The 22,373-nt window shown below is 40.8% G+C and overlaps 4 protein-coding genes across 5 annotated transcripts; 3 read left to right on the top strand and 1 right to left on the bottom strand.

Annotated features, from left to right (window-relative positions):
- The first annotated feature begins 3,090 nt into the window (after positions 1-3,090).
- LOC135622404 (CASP-like protein 4C1) lies at positions 3,091-4,708 on the top strand. The gene is made up of 3 exons (XM_065124229.1): positions 3,091-3,543; positions 3,622-3,757; positions 3,849-4,708. The coding sequence occupies exons 1-3, from the start codon at positions 3,278-3,280 to the stop codon at positions 4,071-4,073; spliced, it is 627 nt and encodes a 208-aa protein (XP_064980301.1). The 5' UTR covers positions 3,091-3,277; the 3' UTR covers positions 4,074-4,708.
- A 974-nt stretch (positions 4,709-5,682) lies between these two features.
- On the top strand, positions 5,683-10,914 carry LOC135622403 (syntaxin-52-like). 2 transcript variants are annotated; one of them, XM_065124228.1, is made up of 7 exons: positions 5,683-5,842; positions 7,163-7,395; positions 9,289-9,390; positions 9,614-9,717; positions 9,799-9,899; positions 10,005-10,049; positions 10,555-10,914. In XM_065124228.1, exons 2-7 carry the CDS (start codon positions 7,178-7,180, stop codon positions 10,684-10,686), a joined length of 702 nt encoding a protein of 233 aa, XP_064980300.1. In that variant the 5' UTR covers positions 5,683-5,842; positions 7,163-7,177; the 3' UTR covers positions 10,687-10,914. The 2 variants fall into 2 exon arrangements, with proteins under 2 accessions (XP_064980300.1, XP_064980299.1); XM_065124227.1 differs by having other exon boundaries at positions 5,708-5,847.
- Positions 10,915-13,171: 2,257 nt separating this feature from the next.
- LOC135622402 (ras-related protein RABE1c-like) lies at positions 13,172-16,742 on the top strand. Its single transcript, XM_065124226.1, has 9 exons — positions 13,172-13,329; positions 13,444-13,619; positions 15,277-15,349; positions 15,474-15,574; positions 15,684-15,749; positions 15,843-15,940; positions 16,080-16,142; positions 16,277-16,369; positions 16,438-16,742. Exons 2-9 carry the CDS (start codon positions 13,547-13,549, stop codon positions 16,519-16,521), a joined length of 651 nt encoding a protein of 216 aa, XP_064980298.1. The 5' UTR covers positions 13,172-13,329; positions 13,444-13,546; the 3' UTR covers positions 16,522-16,742.
- A 2,809-nt stretch (positions 16,743-19,551) lies between these two features.
- On the bottom strand, positions 19,552-20,406 carry LOC135622401 (zinc finger protein ZAT11-like). The gene has a single exon (XM_065124225.1). It carries the CDS (start codon positions 20,299-20,301, stop codon positions 19,810-19,812), a length of 492 nt encoding a protein of 163 aa, XP_064980297.1. The 5' UTR covers positions 20,302-20,406; the 3' UTR covers positions 19,552-19,809.
- Positions 20,407-22,373: the final 1,967 nt, after the last annotated feature.

Genomic DNA, 22,373 nt, shown 5'->3' with positions numbered 1-22,373 from the left:
GCTATCTAGTTCGTCTCTTGCTACGTTGTTAGGATGCTCAGGGCATGATCATCGTCTCGCTTGGCTCATAGTGTAGCGAAAGTGATTGTCGTTGGGATACTCAAAGTTTACGAGAGCATAACCCCTCTTCACAGGCGTTATCGTCTCTCACCATAGCATCCCATTCTCGATCCTCATTGTGCCACTTTCAATATTCATGATGCCTACGTTGTCATCTTTTATGCACTCGACACATATGGTTGGTTCAATATTGAAACTTGGATCGATGCCTTAAGCAAGAGACAAACTAATTAGGTGGTAGGGCATCCCGATATTGTTATTTTCTTTTAATCATCATTTTCATGTTGATCCAACACGTGACGTCATGTGTTGTATTTTTCATTAATATAACTAATAACATTATGATAAATATGATTATTTATTTTATTTTAAAATTATAAAATTTGTAATATAATTTTTTTAAATACGAACATCCATGTTAGTAGGATCCAAAGTTCGACAAGCTAATATGTAATTAGCCTCCAACCTCTCCCGTCTCCTTCATCGGCATATAAGTAGCCCCCCTCGTCGTTCTTTAAACCCCTCTCTCCCTCCTCCCTTCGCGTCTCTTCCACGGCATTGCAGGATCAGTGGATGAGACTCTTTTTTGCGCGTATCTCGTCGAATGGCGGCATCGAGCCTTCTGCTCCAGAAGCAGCTTAAAGGTATGGATCGGATTCCTCCCCATGTAGATTGCTCATGCCTAGGTTCTCGAATGAGGGTTTGCTTTGGTGTTTCTTGGATTAGATATTTTGAAGAATCCGGTGCGTTATCCAGTGGAGCGTGACCATTCGATGATCGCCTGACACGTTGTAGTGAGTGATCCCCCCCCCCCCCCCCCCCCCCCCTGAGTCGATTAGTCATGCTTCTTTCCTCTTTTATTACCTTTCTGATATGATGGATTCTTTTGACGAATTCTGTTCGTGATCGGACGGGTTTATCGCCATCGTTGGTAGCGATGGGTTAGGATCTCATGCGACTTTTCGCACGGGGCTTGATAACTTTACATTTGTGCGTCATTGATTAGAACTTGGGACTGGACATTGAAGGACGATTAGTGTTTTTGATGCATAGTATCGATAGCATCTCTGATTGATGCAGACCATCTGTTTGTTGGTTTGCCTCATCATTTATAGTGCTGCTTAAGCATGGTTGTTTTTTCTGCATAGTACCGATAACATCTTTAATTGATGCAGACCATCTGTTTGTTGGTTTGCTTCATCATTCATAGTGCTGCTTAAACATGGTTCAAACCGAGATAGCATATACGTAGTAATTAGATATTATCTGATATCTTATGTGTTATTTATTATTAACATTAGATGACGTAGGTCGGTGGTTTACTTGGTACAACTCAAATTTACTGCTCTTTATTTTGCTTCGTACTAAAACATGTTCCGTGTCAGGCCTACGGCCATTGGTTATTGCGATTTCCATGGCCCTGTCGGTGTCTGTAAGAAGAGTAGTGTCAGAGGTCACGAGGCATTCTCACCCCGTGACCTCCGCGCGGTGTAAATCCCAGGTTGTTGCTGTCACACGAGGGAGTTTAGAAGATCCCCTTGACAAGGGGAATTGACATTTCCGTAGTCATGGGGAATCGAGATGAGCGTTGGAAGTCTGCATCAATTTGAAATCCGTGGAGATAACCTTACTGGTTCTCTTTTGGTTAAGGCCTAATTCCGAATCTTTTTTTAAATATATATTGGAGCTTACTTTTTACTAGTTCTCTTTACTATTTATAATCATATTTTATAATTATATATATATATATATTAAAAAAATTTCTCACCTAATTTTCTTTCTCTTCGTCTTTTCTTATTCTTCCTCCTCTACCTCAATACGTAACTTTGACAGGTTATAACTGTATTGTTTTCATTATCAAGTTCTCCTTGGACGAGATGATAAGACCCGAGGGCATTTGACGGTCACATTGTTTGAATTTGGGATCTTGTTGTCAATATTGTTTGGAGTGAAGTGACAAGGAGCATGGGTTGAGAGGCGATGATCGATGGGAAGAAGCTTTTGGGTGTGTGCTAAGGGGTGACGATTGACGACAAAAAAACATTAGGGAGTGTCTGTAGCGACGATCGCAAAAGCTATGGAGAAGGGAACAAAAGAAAAAAAAGATTAAATCCAAATTAAGGAGATTGTAAATAAAAATATATTATTTTATTAATTTTTAAGAGAGTATGAATAGTAAAAAAATTTAAATAGTAATCTCCTTTTATTATTTCTCAAAGGACATCTTTATTATCATAATTATTTAAATATCTCTTATAAGATAATTGAAATAATATTCGATTACATCCTATGGATTAATATTTTTTTATAAACTCGATGTTATGGAAAACAGTATAACATATTCAAAAATATTATAATTGATATAAAAATTTTATTTGATTATTTTTATTCCTAAACTAATAAGAATACCTATTTAAAAGTTATATGAGGTATTTTCTATTATTTTTTAGTTCATTTACAGTATTTTTGAAACTCATAGTATTTTGATGGAGATAAAAAAAATACTATAATTAATACTGTAAATTTATACCTGTGAGATTAGACCAGTCTATAAAATGTAACTTACATATTATAAATCTTATAAATTGAGGATGCTATATGGGAAATATGAAAAAGAAAATTTTAAAAATACACCTCCTGAACGGCTGCGGCCGATGCGGTAGATACTTGACAGAACCGTACGGAAGAGCTCAGGTGCCTTGTCAAACATCACCTGTACAGTGAGTAAATGCAACGAGACGAAGGATGCTTCAACCAGCTCTCCGGTAGACTCGAGAGTGACCGAATGATATCTTTCTTTTGGCGTTTCTACTGTTCTGGTGGTAGAAGGGGCAGTCCATGGATAAGCATCCTTTGCTACTACTACACAAACAAGATGCATCAAAATAACTAGTGAGGCACCTCGAGAAATAAAAACCTTGTATTTCGTCGGTGGGGTTGCCGGATCGGGCACTCACGGGGGAGTTTGAGGCGGCCATTGCGCCGCAGAAGCTTCCCCTCTAGGTTTGGTTACCTCCGATTAAACCTTCGTTGACTGACAGGTAAACGAGGAAAAGGTGTGTTAATTGAACCGTTGGTTGGAAATATATAAAATGGTCAAATTTACAAACACTGAGCCCACTTTTCCAATGACCGGAGTTGTTTGGATATCGTCGTCATCATCACCATCCACTCCCTCTACCCCTACTACTACTACGAGTCTTTGTTCGCCACGACGATGCCGTCTCCACTTCGCAACGGCGATGCCGCCCATCCACGCCTCCCCTCGCCCGCTGCCCCTACGCCGCTCCACCACCACAACCACAACTACCCTTCCTTCCGCTCCACCGTCTCCGAGCAGAAGATCCGCCGCCTCAACCTGCTCATCCTCCTCCTCCGCCTCGCCGCCTTCTGCTTTTCCCTCTCCGCTGCCGTCTTCACCGCCGCAAACTCCTCCCGCTCCGCCTCATCCCCTTATTCCTGGCTGAGCGTCGACTCCTTCCGGTAACTTGTGGATCTCGTTCATCCTCCCCTTTTCTCGTTAACATCTCTGTTCTCTTCCCCTGATCATACTTCCGGCAGAGTCATGTTTGCGGCGAACGCCATCGTGGCCGTCTATTCGCTCCTCGAGATGTGCGCTTCCATCCGGGAGATCCTCCACGGCGCCACCCTCCTCCCGGAGCCCATGCAACTCTGGTTCGACTTCGCCCACGACCAGGTTCCGTTCTCCGCTCCTCCAAATTCTTCATCTCTCTCTCTCTCTCTCTTCCGATCTATATTATTGATGGGTGTCGGACCACTCGTCGCAGCTGTTCGCGTACCTGGCGCTCTCGGCGGGGGTGGCGGGGGCGACGGCTGCGCGGGGGCTAAGCGGGTGTACCGCGGACAAGCCGGCCGCCTCCTTCTGCGTGCAGGCGTACATATCGGTGGCCCTGGGCTTCGCGGGCTTCGCGTTTCTCGCCCTTTCCGCCCTCGTTTCCGGTTTCCGCGTCGCCTCGTTCGTCCTCACCGGCTCCCGCTTCCCCCTCCAGTGACGGCGGGGCTCGGTTCGTCCGCTCGTCGCCTCCCCGCTGCGCGGCCACCGTCGATGCCTCGAAGCGCGAATCCTAAAGCCCCGTGAGCTTGTAAAAACCTTTGGTGAAATAGCTACATGTGTTTTGCATCAAGACACACCGTCACCGTCCGATGGACCCTCCTCGCACGTGGAGACGTAGGATTTCGCTGTGTAATAAATGCACCCTTGAGTCAGGCGGCGTCCCACACCGGCAGCAGCCACTGGCAGACAGAGAAGGACGGTCTTGCGCGAACAACGCGAGGCGAGATGGATGGTATGACAATGGTATATGATTCCTTGCCCCCTCTCCCTGGCCGATATTATCTATCAGTGGCGTGGCCGACACAAGGAACAGATTCTTCTCATTTACTGTTGTGTTGCCTCGCCTCCCTTCTCTCGCTCGGCTTCCCCTCCTTTATTCTTCGGCCGAGACACAAAAGGGCTGTGCTCTCGAGCGTAAGACCGCACTAGCGGTCTTACGGGTGAAGTCATGGTTACGGACATAATTAATGTTGAGGCAGATCCATTGATTGCACGGCAGAGACGACATTGTACCATCTCAGATGTGGTCGCTTTATTTTATCTCGTTAATAGCCGCTGGAACCTCATTCAAGACGATCTTGTGTTTTTTTTATCTCCATTGTTCATCTATACGAGTAATAGCAGAGATAATGCATGAAGCCAATTATATGAGAAAGTTATTATCTCGATTATTACTCCCTTTCGGCCACAACTTGATCTGGAAAGTCGAAAGTCTCTGATTCATCTGACCTTTGCGGAATTGATCGTCGATTCGTCCGTTTGGTTTCATTGATTCCTGCTGATCTCTCTTCTCGTAACCAAGTGGGGTTTGGCGTTCAGATCAAATCTTTGTTCCGATACGTTCAGATTAATTATCTTGATTAATCTTACTTCTCTTGATCGTCGACTAATTATAAATTACTTTTCTTAGTTAATTATCCTTTAAAAGTGAAACATCCATAATTTACCATTTTGACAAACAAAAGATAAGAACACTCATAGAATAATAGTGTGGAGATTCATGAGATTCCCATCGATAAATGGTTGGAGGAGATACCCGAAGATTCAATGTATGGTTATGTTGGTATTGTCAAACTAGGAAAGATGCGACTCTATGGTTATGCCATCTAAAGACAACGATATTTGTATTTAGGAAAATTTTCATAAGACAAAAAAGAATTTTCCATCTGTATCAGTGTCCCTAAAAAGATGTGAACGACGAGTGACTTGATTTCTGGATCGAGATGTCAACACGACTCGATCCAACCTCGAATGCGTAAGGTTATCCACACGAATGCTTGGGCCGTGAAGACGAGTGTCAGATCGACTTGAGTTTGAGCTTCGTCTCCCAAGTACGGTCTTATCCGGTCTTCTCTCACACAGGCTAAGGTTGTGACCCAATTCCAACCAACCAAATGGGTCGGATCTGACAAAAAACAAAAGATCCAACCCGATTGAATTCTGACGGGACTCCCAAAATGTCCCCGTGGTCTTGACGTTAATTAAACGGTTTAATTAAGCCATGTTATCCGAGTAAGTTCGGTAGTCGGAATCTGCTGCTTATTTGGCACATTTCTTTTGTCGTCGGCGGAGGAAATAGATTGGGACGACAACGTAGACCCCTTCCAATTGCGACTTCCCAACGCGGCGCAGAAGCTTTATTTGGTATCGAGGAAAGGGGGAACTAAAGCGAGAAGAGCAGCCATCCTCGATCGTGTCCTTCGAGCAGTAAGGTCCTTAATCTCATCTTTTGATTGCTTCTCCTCTTCGTTTCTTTACCCAAGTTCGTGTTTTCGAGGGATTATCGAGGTTCTTTTTAGTTTAATTCTTCGTTGAGTAATTATGATTGGATTTGTGATTGTCGTTATTCCTTTAATGATAACAATAATTTCATCCTCTTTTTCGGGGCATCGGATGTGTTCAAGTCCAAATTTAGGATTTATGATTGGAATTAGTGATTGTTGATGTGGTGCGGTGTGGCTGGGGTTTCGCCCAATTCCTTCAGTGACAATATCACCCTTTTTTCGTTTTCTGGCACATTCGATTTGCTTCGGTCGAGATCGACGGAGGGGGGTCGATTCATAAGAGAAATGGGTATTAGGGTTGCGAATGATGATTATTAGGTTCGGAGAATTGAGCTTCGATTGTATGTTTTCTGGAAATTCATGGCGATGGGAGAGTAACACTTGGGAAAATCGTAAATGTGATGGAAAAAGGATCACGTTCTTTAGCTGGTCTGAGTTAACAATGTTATATTTTATTGGAAATGGATATATTTTCAGTTGGGAGCTGCTTGAATCGGAGTAGATACGGACAACCCCAAAGGCATCAAGTCTGTTCCCAGACAGAGGTCTCGATCCTCGTCCGATTGAGAGTCTGATCTTCTCTAGGGTGACGGATCTGAGTGTTGTTTGGGCGTGGCATATTCTGTCCTCTCAGTCTAACTATTGCTTATTAGCCATTACCGCGTAAGAGTTGTGATTCTTCCTTGTATGTGGATGTTCAATGTTAGTCAGCTTGATCGATCTTCCCTGATGTTTTTTATCATGATGAGGTCATTGCCGAGAATCCTGAACTAATAGGATAGATATCCAACATTACTATTGCCAGTCCTTGTGTCCAGGAAGGTCTCTTTGAATCATTCACATGATTCAAATAAGTTGAAGCCATCTGTGGCTCTTATAAATGTTCCAAGGAGACCTATAGATGTTTTGGTTACACAAGGTGCTTTAATTAAGATTTTGTGGTGTGAGGAGAGGCAGATTTATATTAGGAACAAGGAAAATATATTTGAATATTCTTAATTTAAATGGAGATATTGCTTTACATATATTTGAATGATGGAAAAAAGATTGACATAGTTGATTTTGGATACTTGGGGCATTATGACTTGTTGTTGGTCTTAATGTTGTCATTTTTCCGATAGATTAAGTTCCTAATTTCATCGGCATCATCTGTTTGTTTTTGGGGCTTCGTCATAACAATTTCTCATTGTAATATCATGAGATTAGATATCTTGGATCCTCACTGTGGAGATTGTGTTTGTAGATTCTGTCAAAACCAATGGCATCTTCTTTAGATCAATGGATGAGGGAGTTCAATGAAGCTTCAAAGCTATCTGAGGATATTAGTGCCATGATGTCTGAAAGGGGCTCTTTGCCTCCATCAGGCCCCGATACACAACGCCACTTAACTGCGATGAGGAGGAAGATAACAATTCTTCGGACCAGACTGGACAGCTTGGAGTCTCTCCTTTCAAAGCTTCCTAGTATGCAGCCAATGTATGTGTTTCCTATTCCTACAAGTTCTCACTATTCTCCTAAGGAATACTTTTGCTTTTGTTTTTTGCTTGTAATTACAGCTGCTTTGCTCCCTTTTTTCTAGTTGCATCAGGCAAGTGTTTGTTTAGTAGATTGGAAGCATTAATCATGGCACTGTCACAATCTACAAAAACTTCAGCATATCTTTCATTCAAAAGAGTTATTATCATGAAAGGGCAAGCTCTTTGAAGAGACAGCTTCATCTTTTCATGCGGTTCAGTTCCTTATTAGCTCTATCTTAGTTTTAGTTGAAGTCCACATTAGCAGTTCTAGGATTGAATCATTTTGAGTCTTCATTTGTTCCAACTATTGAGGACACATAAGTGGGGTTGTTGGCCACAGATTAACGCTGTTCAGAAGATTAGGCTGAGAGGAGAGAATACTGGAAGCATTAATCATGGCACTGTCACAATCTACAAAAACTTCAGCACATCTTTCATTCAAAAGAGTTATTATCATGAAAGGGAAAGCTCTTTGATGAACAGCTACATCTTTTCATGCAGTTCAGTTCCTAATTAGCTCTATCTTAGTTTTAGTTGAAGTCCACATTAGCAGTTCTAGGATTGAATCATTTTGAGTTTTCATTTGTTCCAACTATTGAGGACACATAAGTGGGGTTGTTGGCCACAGATTAACGCTGTTCAGAAGATTAGGCTGAGAGGAGAGAATACTGGAAGCATTAATCATGGCACTGTCACAATCTACAAAAACTTCAGCACATCTTTCATTCAAAAGAGTTATTATCATGAAAGGGAAAGCTCTTTGATGAACAGCTACATCTTTTCATGCAGTTCAGTTCCTAATTAGCTCTATCTTAGTTTTAGTTGAAGTCCACATTAGCAGTTCTAGGATTGAATCATTTTGAGTCTTCATTTGTTCCAACTATTGAGGACACATAAGTGGGGTTATTGGCAACAGATTAACGCTGTTCAGAATATTTGGCTGAGAGGAGAGAATGCTTTTGTGTTACTGCTATGAGAGAAGAAGATAAGTGATAAGGGAAAGAAGGAAAAGGGAAGAGGGATCTAATAGAGATAAAGGGTTAAGTCAGATGCAGAAGAAAAATCAAAGAGATGAGAGGTCTATGTCCTGTTAATACTGTATTTCTGGTAGCAGAAAGACTACCGTATATTATCATTCGCTAAAAGAAAGATTCCCCTCCTAGTAGCTCTTCAGTAGGATCAATTCTAATGAACTTAGGATTCCACTATTCTTGCTTTATCCACCAAAGAAGCTGCCAAAGTAGACAAAAGCTGAAATGCTGAAACTTGGACAAAATTAAATTAACTCCATTCAAGTCTCAGAGAATTTTAATTAAGTCATTGCTGAAGAAGGCCAGCTCTGATCAATTAAGCTTGACTTCCAAAATCGTTGGGGTTCTTAGCTGACAACTCTCTGATCCGAAGTTGGATCATGATCGCACAATTCATCTGTCTACATCAACAAACACTTCTGATCAACTTTACCCATGAAAGCCATATATTGTTAGCCATAGGAAGCTATGAATTTTGGTGGTGGTTTAATTATTACGATTATTATTTTAGAGCACCATCGAAAAGTTTGTAGACTTAGCTGTAAAGTTCGTAGTTCCTCATCGCAACGGGCTTCTTTGTATTCTCCATATACTGCTGATATAAATTTACTCAAATTTCTTACGACACAAGTACTTTTTTTTTTCCTCTACCACCATTTTGTGTTAGCTAGCATAAGGTTACGGTTAATTTTCATGTATAGACTGAGTACTCACGATTATGATATTGTAAATTTTGTTCAATTTGCTTCAGAACTTTTTTCTACATTCAGAACATGAGAAGCATACTGTTTTCTCATATATTAACTTCCTTCTTAATGCAGAAAGGATAAGGACTTACATAAGCGCCAAGAAATTCTAGCAAACATGAAATCTAAAGCAAATCAGATGGCTTCTACGTTGAACATGTCAAACTTCAGTAACAGGTCTGGCTTCACATAGTAAACTACATTTACTGTGGAGTTCTTTGTAATGCTACTTCTTTACACTCTTGTTTCACTATAATGTTCTAGCATGTTGTGGAAGTGAAAGCCATTCTAGTCTCCCTGCTGGGAATCATAGAGCTTTTGCATGCAAGGCATATTGTTGGCCTCTGTTATATTGTTTCTCAATAGGCAGTCATCAAGTTACCTACTTTGCTAAATATAGGGAGGACTTATTTGGAGATGGTATAAAGTCAGCTGATGTGATGAGCAGAACTTCTGGGTTGGATAATCAAGGTATCGTTGCTTTACAGAGGCAGGTTATGAGAGGTATGCCCTTATAAATTTTCTTTTCTGTCTTCAATAATTTGTTTTCTGTTCAACACATTATCTATTTATATGGTTCTACAGAGCAAGATGAGGGCCTTGAAAAGTTGGAGGAGACAGTTTTAAGCACAAAACATATTGCGTTAGCAGTCAATGAAGAATTGGATCTTCATACAAGATTAATTGTATGTAACATCATGACCCAGAAATAGGCTTATTCTTTCTAATGTCAAAATCTTTTTTAGGATTTCAGCAGCCATTGTTAACTCAAATTGTTTGGCCTGATGCAGGATGATCTGGACGAACATGTTGATGTAACCGACTCACGGCTACAGGTAAAATGTTATTCTTTCACTTCATTGGCTTGTATCAACCCTATAGTAAGTATTCTGATGTTGCCACTGACACACCCTAAAACAGGACCTGTTAGAAGTTTTAATTATTGCTTTTTCTTTTGTATCTGTTTTTCCCGTTCAAATGAAACTTCACATTACTGATGCACAAAACTATGGTAGCCGGCCAATGTATATACACAGATATATATACAGTGTTGTCGATCAAATGTTCAGGTGAGCAGAATATAAAACCGACCTTTGTGAACAGTGACCATCGTGGAGATGGATGTTTGTATATTTCTCGAGTTTTTGGCACTTACGCTTTGTCAAGGTTATACGCTGTTTGAATACTGTTCAAGACAGATTTTATTTTACCACTCAGAGCTTTTCTTTTATATTTGGTGGAAGAAACTTAAGTTACGTTTTTGACCTAGGAGATCACGATAAATACTGAGCACTATTACTTATTAGCCAGAGGTTGATTGAGTGTGTTGACTTAATGCAGCGAGTGCAAAAGAGGCTGGCAATCCTTAACAAGCGCACAAAGGGTGGTTGTTCATGCATGTGCCTGCTCCTGTCCGTGGTAGCAATTGTGATTCTGGTCATTGTAGCTTGGCTTCTCATCAAGTACTTGTAGGCGAAGCGCAAGTATAAAACAATGTGTATCTCTGTATTTGTTACCTCTTCAGCGAAAGCTAGGCTTGTGTGCCTAAACTGCTGAGCTTTCATTTGGTCAATATCTTTGAATTTGAGATACGTCAGAAGTGTCTTAAGCCTTTTGTATGTGATATCTTGTGTCCAAGCACAATGATTGGATTTGTATGATGAACAACAGATCGCCTTGAAATATTTGCTGTTGACTTAATGCCTGATCAAGTTGCTAAACTCCAAAGATTAGGTCAATTAGCAATGCAGAGGGAAACAGCGAAGTAATGCATGAAGTAAGCACCGATAAATCTCTGGCTCGTAATGCAGAGTGCAGCAGGTATGGCTCAGCTGTAGTGTCGTGAGGAGCAGAGTCCATTGTTGGCTCACTCTGCTGGTTTAATGCTCGAATGCTACAGCTAATAGTATGAATCGATCAGTGCGCTGCAGCTTCCTGCCCCACTGCTCGAACGCCGGACTCTTCCGTGGGCGCTGCCTGGAAACATAGTCATCAACTCCAGGCACCCGTTTCGCTTGAAAGGCCACCAAACCAAGCACAGTGCTATACGGTAATATATTGTAATGGTGAAGCCACCAATAAGACACCCAATAACAGCACCTATGTATTAAGATATATCAAAGCATGGCGAGTACAGCTGCGCAAACTAAGAGAAAACTTGGTGAGCGTCACACGACTGCTTCCATACCTCGCCATGGCGTTGCCAAGCCCGGCCTTGGCTTGTAGCTCAGTCGAGGCTACCACTCAACAGCAGAGGCCAAGACGAAACACAAGAGAGAGAGAGAGAGAGAGAGAGAGTTGACACCGTACATATTTGATCTCAAAATGCACCAGGAAGAAATTACATGACTCTCCAAAGGTATCGGTTTACATCGGAAACATCTCGGCCAAGTGTTTGAGAACTGCCAAAGGTTCAAAGTTGCCCTACATGACCCGACCGTGGTGGTTACTTCACCGCCGGCATCCACGTAGTTGGCACCGACGCCGGCTTCTGCTGCTCATTAGAGCACTGCTGGGGAAGGAGTCCCAAGAGAGACTCCTCCATGCCGCTTTGGAGAGAGATGGTGTTCATGGCTGATGGGGAACGAACTTTAATATACTGAACAGATGTGGTGCGCTGGAACGGAGCAGGAAGCTTTGGATTGTGGGAGACGCTTTCGTGGACTCATGTGTAGGGGGATCTTCTAAGCATATACCTCGAGCACATCTCTTCCCCCCACTCCCCTTTATCTCCCTTTCCAATTTTGTCTGCTTTGTTTATGTAAAAGGCGTTTGTGGAATCTACCTAAGTTTTTCTTTCCTTTGTCTGCTAAAGAACTCGGACCCAAGTTTTGTTCTTCAACCGATCGAGTTTTGGATGAACAACAGTGGAGGTTCTGATGTCGGTAGTCCATTGGGCTCCGGTTCTGTATAGCCCATCATCTGTGCTCTCGAACTGAGTTCCACGGCGAACTCAGTTCTCGCTCTCGAAGAACTACGACAAGCCACTGCGCTTCCTCACATTCATGAAACAGCAGTCCGTGGAAGATGACATGATGCTCCACCCAAAACGACTTCTCTGATCTCATAATGGTCTGGAGAAGCATCGATCAAGGGAAGAAAGTTTCAGTGACTTAGTATGTCGTCCGACAAGCATGCATGTCCAAGTTGTTCGTCTGACTGCTTGTTTCAGCTTCAGCTCTTTGTCCTCTTCCCACAGCCAAATTAAGTTGATGCGGTATGGTCGACTACGATCGGTAGAATCATGTTATCAAGCATCAGAAGGGATAGAATATTGTGTCTCCAACCATGTCCAGCCTTATCACTCGTAGATTAAGCCTGTCGTAGCTGTTTGTTTCCATGTTCAAAGATGGGAACCGAGGAGGACTACTGCTGCAAACAATCCGCACGTCAACCCTGCGTCCAACCCGTCGGAAGCTTCGACTTCCAAGGCCGAATCGGAACCATTCATGCGCGTGGGCTCCACTACCACCAACTCGATGATGGATGGGACTCGGTGGGCTCCACTACACACAGCCATTTACATCCTCCAAGGCAGAATAAATCTCAATTGATATTTATATCCTCTCTGTTGATGATGTCTCCCTGCAGCCACTAAATTAAGGAGTTTGATAACATGTTTCTTCTCGTGTGGAACAGCAAGCAATGATGTCAACACCCATCTGTCATAGTATTATTATCACCAAGATGCCTTTGGATTGGGCAACTCGATGGGCCCCATCAATTCTATCAGTAGTCTCTATTATTTAATGTTGCTTGCATGAATTTTCTTTTTCACGGATAATAATTAGTCAAACTAAGACTCAGTAAATGTTTTTATCTATCCGTATTTGTTGTTATTTTTATTATCAGCAATTAGTTATATAAATATAATTATATTTGTATGGAAAACTAAATTACAATAAAATCTTACTCATAAATAATAAAATACAAAAAATACAATTATAACAAAAAGAGATTAAATATATAATAAGGCGGTGCGGTGGTCGCTCGATCATTTCCTCCTCTTCAAACCCTCTCAACGGGCACGGCGACCCAAACAAGTCTTCTTCTTCTCGATACCTTCACATCCGAGATCTCAAAGCCTTCGTCCTCTTCTTTCCGCCGGGAAATCTCGTAAGCGCTTCTGCTCTCTCTCTCTCTCTCTCTTCTTCTTTTTCTCCTTTTGTCCATTTGGTTTCCTGGATCGTTGTATGGAGCGGTTGGAATTTGTTGATCTGTTTTCCTCAGGGAGGGAGGGGGGATCTGTGGCCGTGGCGTAGGATTAGGGATTCTCGATCCCTCGATCGGTCTGTTTTTCCTCTATATTTTGGGTGTTTCGTTGTGATTGGCGATGGCTGCTCCACCTGTTAGGGCTCGGGCCGACTACGATTACCTCATCAAGCTTCTCCTGATCGGCGACAGCGGTAAGGGTTACCGTTCCCCTCTCATTCCCATGGATACGGTGAATTATTTCTGTGTTTCTTTTTTATTTGCTGTCCATTTTGAAGTTTCGGTCTTTCTTCCCTTTACGGTTTGGGTGGGATCTTTTCATTCCTGACTTGAGGAATACGTGGCTTGATGGTTCGATATGGTTGGGATGGATCAGCATGAAAGCCTGGATCTTTAGGGGATCTGTCAATAGGGCATCGCTTGTCCGTAGTCATTTTGAGATATTAGACTAAAATATGGGAGCTAGATCTCGGTCGATATTAGACTTTTGATTGGGGCACCGGTTTCTTACGGCATGGCGTCCGAAGTCAACCATTTAATGATGCTCTGTCCTGGATTCCAATGCGTTCAATTTCTGCCAAAATTCCTTTTAATAGAACAATCCAAACCTTCTTCCTTTTTCTCTGGTAGGATGCTTTGAGATCAAGGTTTTGTTGTCTAGGTGGACATTGACCTGATTGAAAAGCTTGATATGTTTATCTGTTTACAGTTCCATGCCAGGAGTATGCCGTTGTGCAGTTTGTTAGTCTACCCGTTTGGAGTATTATCGAATCCCTCAGCTAAAATTGAGCTATCTATATCTTGTTTTTGTGCTTATGGATCAGAGCTTATCAGATTTTCAAGCCCATGAGATTGAACATATCTTTTAGTTGACAGCTTCCAGTGCCATTTTTATTTCTTTGTTGGTCAGGATATCTCCAATATGCAGGAACTAGGATCCATGATGGAAGTTTGTATACTTGAGATTCGAGAAAGATGCTAGAGAATAGAGATTATAATTTTACAATTCTTATGTGATTGGTGAGACTTGATAGATACCATAACTTGAGAGCAAGAATGGATTCAAAATTATAATTTGGTATGTACATGTTCAATTTACTAAAGATAATAGTAATTATGGTCAGAGTCTTTGCTAGATGAGTCTTTTATGTTGTCCCTTCCTATAAACCCTTAAGTTGTTTGTGTATCCATTAGATTATGTGAACATGTTGTTGTTTATCTTTCTATTCTTAAAAAGATAATTATATCCTTGTGTGTGGTAACTTCTTTAAATATTATACTCCACTATCAAGTGTGCTTCTTGCCATGCAATGTTGCCAGACTCTTCTCTCTCTCTCTCTCTCTCTTTTCCTATAACTTTGCTAACTTGTTTTTAATTGAATATTTTGGTATTTGTCTGGGCACTTAGACATGTATCTGGATTAGACAAACATAATCAATAAAAAGAGATTGAGATTAATATCTTAGTAGTTTTGAGTCACTTCAGGTGATCTGTCGATTGTCTCACATATGAAGTTGTTTGAACCCTCTTCCCAGACTTCTAATAAACTTTGTGCGCTTCTACATGAAGGATGATAATATTAGATAGTTGCATAACGTATAAGTAAAAACTCAGGTGGGCCCTGTCAGTTCTACCTCTAAGCTATAGTTTCATTGTTAGGAGTTCAGGGCATGACTCAGATTCTCTTCTAAATAAGAAATCTGAAAAGGGGAGAGTGAACTTTTTAATTGCATATAACAAAGTTGATTGGACCGACTGATGTCAAAATCAGAACAATCTTAGATCACATAGTTTGTCTCTTGAGATCTTTATGAGATTTTTATTATTTTGTCATGAGCCTTTTCCTGCAGGTGTTGGGAAGAGTTGCCTCCTTTTGCGTTTCTCTGACGGCTCTTTCACAACAAGTTTCATTACTACTATAGGGTGGGTTATGTTTCGAGCCTTGCTAGATTCAATTTCGTTTTTCCTTTGAACTTATGATTGTTTTGGTGTAGTCCAATGGTCACAACTTTCTAGTTCTGATTGCAAACTGCTGGTCTTTACACAGTATTGATTTTAAGATTAGAACTATTGAGCTGGATGGCAAGCGGATTAAACTTCAAATTTGGGATACTGCTGGTCAGGAGCGCTTTAGAACTATAACAACTGGTGGGTTTATTGCTTTTCTGAAGTTGGAATTTTGCAGGGTGCATCTTTTGCATATATTAGGTTTTCAAATGCTTCTGTGGTAACCCTCTCTTATTTTCTTCTGTTGCAGCTTACTATAGAGGCGCTATGGGTATTTTGCTTGTCTATGATGTTACTGATGAGTCATCTTTTAACAGTAATCACCTTTTACACCTTTTATTTTTTGTAGCTTAGTTTCTATATAATTTCACTTCTGATCCCTTTAGTGCATGATTTTCGTAACATACAGATATAAGGAATTGGATTCGCAACATTGAACAGCATGCTTCTGATAACGTTAACAAGATTCTCGTTGGTAACAAGGCCGACATGGATGAAAGCAAACGGGTATGTTACCATAGTTCATCATAGCTGGTTGGTACACACACACACACACACACACACACACACACACACACACGTATATTTCAGTTCATATAGGCACTCAAGACCCTGCCAATGAGGATGCTTAAACTGTGCTTCACAGGCTGTGCCGACTGCAAAGGGACAAGCACTTGCTGATGAATATGGAATCAAGTTTTTTGAAACTGTAAGTAGTAGTATGTTATGTCATCGAAAATTAAGAAGGCTGAGGGGATGGATAGATGTTCTCCGTTGGGCTTCACCTTTGTTTTCACTTGCCTTCATGCTGGTCTATAGTAACTGGTATTTTGCACGTCGCAGAGTGCAAAGACGAACCTAAACGTGGAACAGGTCTTCTTTTCAATAGCTAGAGATATCAAGCAAAGACTTGCAGAAACTGATTCCAAACCTGAGGTAAGGATTCTCTGTGGAACTAACCTGGTATTCTATGTATGGAGCTTAATCAGTTGGTTTGGTTGCAGGATCGAACAATCAAGATTAACAAACCAGACCAGGCAGCTGCTGAGGGTACTGCAGCACCGAGATCAGCGTGTTGTGGGTCTTAGTGACCAGTGAGGTTGTGATGAATAGAATGTTGTTGGGAACTAAAATGTTTGTCATACGTAACTGGTGCTATGAATATAAGGAAGATATGACGACACTACTTGTAATTTTAATTCTTCTATTTATTTTCGTTACATTGGTTCTTAGGCTGGTGAACTATTCTGTCATTCTTTCTCTTTTATGTATGGTCTTCCGAAATCAGTATCTTTACATCTTTCTGTCACATGTTTAGTGCCATTGCTGTTCATTTATGCATGTATCTTACGGCAGGAGACATCTTATCTGCTTATTGAATCGATTTAGGAACTGGTTTTTTCCCTGAGATTGGCAACCTGTCTTATGGCATTTTTACATGGAATCTTATATTGATCGCTACTGCTATAGTGGAAATTGTTGAATCTGCTGCTCTTGCTACTCTTAAGTTACAGTCACTCTGATACAAATGGAGAAGATGAACTTATAAAGGTGACAATTCTACTTTTTCATTATCCGTACGGTTCCATATTATGGAACGGACGAGGACAGAGAGAGCACTTTCCATCTTATCCTCGTCCTATTTATATTATTATATTATATAAAAAATATATATTAATAATAATATAAATAAAAATATATATTTAATAATCGAACTCAATATTTATAATCACTAAGCCAATCTTTTCATTTCATGATTTTTATTTCCCAATCTCTTTTTCATTTTGATATTATTATTTATATTTTTTTTTTCTAAAATAGAATTAATTAATTATAAGAATAGAAGGAATCCACAAGTTGATTGTCCCGTCTCACCACCCTATTGATACCCTTAGAACCATGCAAGATGTAATATGAGATATCATTGCCGAAGTGTCTGACAAGTTCAGTACGTCAACTTCAGATCTCACAAGTTGTCAGTGTGTCGACTTCAGGATCTTACTCTACCGATTCCATTAATCTATGAGTGCGCACCACGTATTGTGATGTGGTTGCAACAACTTGTAATGGAGAAGTAAATGTTCTCAAGTTTATGCAGCCAAGTCACAAGTGACATGTAGCCAAGTATCTACTAACAAGAGAAGAGCATTCCGTAGCATAGAGCTTACCTGTGATTACATTTATGTGCATGCCAATTTCGAAAATGTAGCCAAAACAAATGAGAAACTTTTCCTTATCATCTCTCAGATTATTAGATCTTGATGTGTAATTGCGTTGTTCATGATCGCTTAAAGCTGCTATTACGTCTGTAAGCCAATTAAACAGTTTAATCAGTTGACTTTTTTACTCTTTCTAATTATTTGACTTTGTGGATGATTCTTATTTTTTTATTAAAAAATTAGGATGAATTCTCGAAACAAATCTTTATTTTTGAAGTTTTTCATAAATGACCATGTTGCCCCTAGCTCTCACTGAACCCATCATCGCCTCTACCTTGCATCGCCCCTATGTCGCCCTGCATTATCATCGTCATGCTCGTTTGTGGCTTTGCACGGTCTATGCGTTGAACCCATTGCTCGTAGCCCTCGCTCGAGGAAAGAAGGAGCGCGAGGGCTGTTATCGCCTCTGCAAACCCTATCAATCTCACCTTTGAGTGTCTCATATGTAATTCTCATGCAAGTGTCGAGAGAGCTATGCGCGATAGATCCGAAATGATCTTTTCACATAAGAAGAGATGCTCTATATAAATTTTTTTAAGTAGAGACGCTCTAGGAAACATTTTCAAAAGTAAATATTTTTAAAAAACTTCATCTAAAAGTTATTCATAAATGAATTAAAATGAGGTGCACATTTGAATAAGCGTAAGTGCCTTCGCACAGAGAAGAGATGACACCAAGTTTTTTTTTAAAGCACATGCTTAAAGAAATCTACTTGCATTGCACTTTTCATCTTAAAATTATATCTTTATTATATTTAATTGAATAATATTCTATTATTATCAATTAAGGGTAATTTAAAAAAAAAACTCGTAACTTTGAGATATTTTCATAGAACACTCATTTTTTCATAAATGATCATTTTGTTCCTAACCTTTACTATACTTTTATCGCCCCTACTTTGCACAATCCTCATCATGCTTGCCTATAGTCTAGCATGAGGATAAGGGTCGCTTCCACCTATACAAACCCTATCAACCTTGATTAAACCTAGGTTTATGCATGTGGAGGCGATGACAATTTTGATGGGGACCAATGAGACCTGCGAAGGTAGCGACGACTCTTGCACCCCCTCCTTCCTCGCACAAGGGTCACGAGCGAGGCCAATGGGATTAGCATAAGCTACGACGAGTTTGATGAAGATAGAGATAAAATAATCTTTTCACATAGCCAGGGATACTCTATTGGAATTTTCAAAGTTAGGGCACTTTACAAAAAATTCTCAAAGTTAAGAGCATTTTTTGAGAATTTACCCATCAATTAATTGAGGAGGAATTTTAAGTTGTATATAATTACTCGTATAAAGAAGGAATTTTTTATTATTTATTATTTTTATTATTATTAGAAACAAAATAAAGAAAGACAATTGAATTCTCGAAAAAAGCTTTTACTTTTTTTTTTTTTTTGCAAAACTAACGTACTTTGAAAATTTTGGAAACAACACTCCTAGTCATATGAAAAGATTATTTTACCTCTTCTTTCGCTGGACTCGTTGTCGCCCGTAGCCTATGAGGATTGGCTCCGCTAACTTGATCAACCTAGTCATTTCATGTCTTGCCCGTGACTATCATATAAGGTGATGACGACAAAGGCGTGCACTCCCCTCCTCCTTCCTCTCCTACTCAAGTAACTTTGACTAAGCAATGGGTGGAGAGCGATGGCAAGACTAAATGGGTCATTTTGACTTTTTAAAAAAAAACACTGTTTAAAATTTTTTTAGAGTAAGAATGTTTTGCATAAAATTTTGAAAAGTATAAGCTTTTCTCGAGAATTTGCCGTACAAGAAATCGAGTTGTTGGCTAACATTGAGAAGACAGTAATTTTCTTTCTCATAAAAAATATTCCCCTCAAAAAGAGAAAAAGAAATTAAAAAAAGCATTTGTTAGAGCAGACAACGATTCCTGTGCAAAAAGGTATAAACATAAAACTAAGCCGGTCTACCAACGGTGGCAACCAATGGGAAGGCCCTCAACAAAGATCATGCATGCTTGTTGTGACATGTGATGCAACGTACAACATGGAAAGAAGAAGGGAGGAGGAGACGACGAAGTCCTCGACAAAGAACATGAACATGCATGCATGTTGTGACATGTGATGCAACGTCCAAAATGGAAAGAGCACCAACATGCATGCAGAAGAAGTCGAAGGAACATGCGAATATTATCCACAATCTCCAAGCTTGAGTTCATTCTCTAGAGGCGGCAAGTTCAAGTCCAGAAACATCCCTCCCCGGTCGTCGCCGGTCTTCTTCTCTGCGAGGCTATGCACGAATCCTTCGGTCGTGGTCCTGTGCCGCCTCATGTGGCCTCCTAAAGCCTGCCCGAGGGCGAACTCCTGCCCGCAGATGGAACACTGATGGACCTTGGGCTTATCAGCCACCGCTTCCGCTCGGCCGTGATCACCGGCAGCCAGCCTAGATTTCTTGTGGCTCGCTCGGTGGCCACCGAGCGCTTGGAAGGAAGAGAACTGCCGGTTGCAGGTTTTGCACTCGAACATCCGACCTCCTGACGACGACGACGCCGACTGCGCCAAGCGACCACTCTCGTCTACTCCGCCGCCACCACCACCTCCTCCTCCTCGAGAGAGAAGCATTAAGACATGGGCCATCCTAGCGCAGTCTATCTCTCCTCCTCCAATTATGTATCTCTTCATGTCTTATGGTGTGCAACAAACGAAGCTTTTTCCTCAAAAGATAAAAGGAAGTATGGAGCTGTTGCGGAGTGTAGGAGGTGATGATGCAATGAACGAGACAAAAGATACCTATATAGATGCGTGTTTAAAGGCAGACGACGTCTGATGACAGGAACGGATAAAAACAAGCTGGACTTGGGATAACCTGGTGGACACGCAAATCTTAGCTAGCTGTAAGATGGAAAATGCCGGTCTTCCTGTTCTAGAACCGCGCCAATGGTAAAGTGAGATGACATATCCTTAACGAGGTATGACAAATCACAGCAAAACAACCGAGAGCGAGTCAGCGGCAGAAGCGAAAGAGATGGGGATATAAGCTCGAGCGGCAGGGATTTAATCTGATTCATCTTATCATCTTTGGCACGAGATGGACTCTCTTCGATTAGGTTATGGTCATGAACATGCGCAGATCTTTCAAGTTGTTGTTTGACTCGGGGGAAGAAGTTTGAGTAAGTTTTGAGAGTCGGAAGATTCAGTCCATCGTAGATGGTGGAAGTTCCTCGAAGCTGTTTTCTAGGATTTATTATGCTGCGAGATGAGTTTGCGACTTGGAAGTGATAATGTATATTTTGGGTTCAAAACACGTCACAATCGATGTCACGCCACGCTACAGTTGAGTCAGCAAGGGGAGCATCCCCACGTGCCAAGTCAGAACCCATACCAAGGCGTTGTTTGGCATGTCCCGTCCCGGAAGCTCTGGACGGCGCTGTCTGGCGCCGTTCCGCGTGTCCCGGAACGACGGCCGCACAAAAGTATCATCTCATCCCTCGAGAATCGGCCGTCATGTCAAACCCGCATACGGCCGACCCACGTACAGTAGTATAAAAGCCCCTGGTCGGCATCCGGCCAGAGGAGGAGGAAAAAGAAAAGAAACAACTACTGACTTGCTCGTCGGAGGGTACAAAGTCAGGAAACACCCGACAATGGTAATTTTTGTAGGAAAATGACCACCATCGAGCCGCGAGCGTCTCAACTTGGGAATTACCATCCAGTGTACGAAGGCGAGTTGCTGACTAGCCTGAGATGGAGAGACGCTACTCAACACAAATGATGCCCCGGACTGAGGAACGTCGATCAACACCCTATCGAGAGGGCTCAACCTACCACGGTATATTTGTTCACCAACAACAAACAGTGTGGGAAAAAGGCTGTGAAGAGAATATTTCAATGGTGGAATTGTGTGACTTGGGGGATTTGTCAATTGTTCTAGATTGAGTGGTTGGTGGAGAAGTATGATCGATTCCCATTTGCTCTACGACACAGCGAGTGTCAGGAGAATTTTTCCGTTGACTTCATTCGGGTCCATTGACTTGGCATACGGAAAGACCGAAGAGAGTTGATCTAATGTTAGATACCAACCGCTGCATGCAACACATCTCACAGCTGCTCAAATAGATGACAAAAAAAAATACAGTGCATGAACTTTAGTTGTAGTTTTATGGGTTTAATTAAGTAATGTAACATAACAGCATTACTTAATTGGGAGAACACTGTGAACAGCCTTGCAGCATGCGACCTAATCATTATTATTAAATATTTTATTTAATAATAATGTAATCGTTCTCATTAAGTTCATCGTTCATTATAATCAATTTCTTCATTTATTATAGTTCAAATATTTTGATTTTTCAATCTATATATAACTATTATTATTAAATATTTTATTTAATATCGTTAAAAATGTTTAAATATGGTCCAAACATTACAAATTTGAATTGATTCTTTAACGTTATGGAGTTGATGATAATAAATGTTATTGATGGGAGAACATCTATATAAACGAGGGTTTTGATCCCTGGGCTTATAATCTCTTTTAAGTCTAAATGATTTTTTATATCATCTAAAGTGAGAGTTTTGAGTCGAAAAGTATTATAATTCGAGAAGAAATCGTTGTTGAAATTCTTGACAATGACTAAAAGTAATAATTTCTTTTTCATATTAGTTTTTCTTATGTTTTTATTATAATAATTTAAAAACATATTTTGGTATTAAAATTTCTAACATGCAAATTAAACTCTTGTCACATATGTATC

This window comes from Musa acuminata, chromosome BXJ2-9 (genome assembly GCF_036884655.1).
Source record: "Musa acuminata AAA Group cultivar baxijiao chromosome BXJ2-9, Cavendish_Baxijiao_AAA, whole genome shotgun sequence".
In the NCBI taxonomy this organism is placed as follows: domain Eukaryota; kingdom Viridiplantae; phylum Streptophyta; class Magnoliopsida; order Zingiberales; family Musaceae; genus Musa; species Musa acuminata.
This window is presented reverse-complemented; position numbering and strand designations above follow the sequence as displayed.

What these genes read in the sequence shown, in the direction of transcription:
- LOC135622404 (XM_065124229.1), top strand. Translation starts at nt 3,278, where the DNA reads ATGCCGTCTCCACTTCGCAACGGCGATGCCGCCCATCCACGCCTCCCC. An exon ending in CTGAGCGTCGACTCCTTCCG is followed by an intron (nt 3,544 to 3,621) that starts GTAACTTGTGGA and finishes TACTTCCGGCAG; the next exon opens with AGTCATGTTTGCGGCGAACG. An exon ending in TCGACTTCGCCCACGACCAG is followed by an intron (nt 3,758 to 3,848) that starts GTTCCGTTCTCC and finishes CACTCGTCGCAG; the next exon opens with CTGTTCGCGTACCTGGCGCT.
- LOC135622403 (XM_065124228.1), top strand. Translation starts at nt 7,178, where the DNA reads ATGGCATCTTCTTTAGATCAATGGATGAGGGAGTTCAATGAAGCTTCA. An exon ending in CTTCCTAGTATGCAGCCAAT is followed by an intron (nt 7,396 to 9,288) that starts GTATGTGTTTCC and finishes TTCTTAATGCAG; the next exon opens with AAAGGATAAGGACTTACATA. An exon ending in ATCTTCATACAAGATTAATT is followed by an intron (nt 9,900 to 10,004) that starts GTATGTAACATC and finishes GGCCTGATGCAG; the next exon opens with GATGATCTGGACGAACATGT.
- LOC135622402 (XM_065124226.1), top strand. Translation starts at nt 13,547, where the DNA reads ATGGCTGCTCCACCTGTTAGGGCTCGGGCCGACTACGATTACCTCATC. An exon ending in TGATGAGTCATCTTTTAACA is followed by an intron (nt 15,750 to 15,842) that starts GTAATCACCTTT and finishes CGTAACATACAG; the next exon opens with ATATAAGGAATTGGATTCGC. An exon ending in ACATGGATGAAAGCAAACGG is followed by an intron (nt 15,941 to 16,079) that starts GTATGTTACCAT and finishes TGTGCTTCACAG; the next exon opens with GCTGTGCCGACTGCAAAGGG.
- LOC135622401 (XM_065124225.1), bottom strand. Translation starts at nt 20,301, where the DNA reads ATGAAGAGATACATAATTGGAGGAGGAGAGATAGACTGCGCTAGGATG.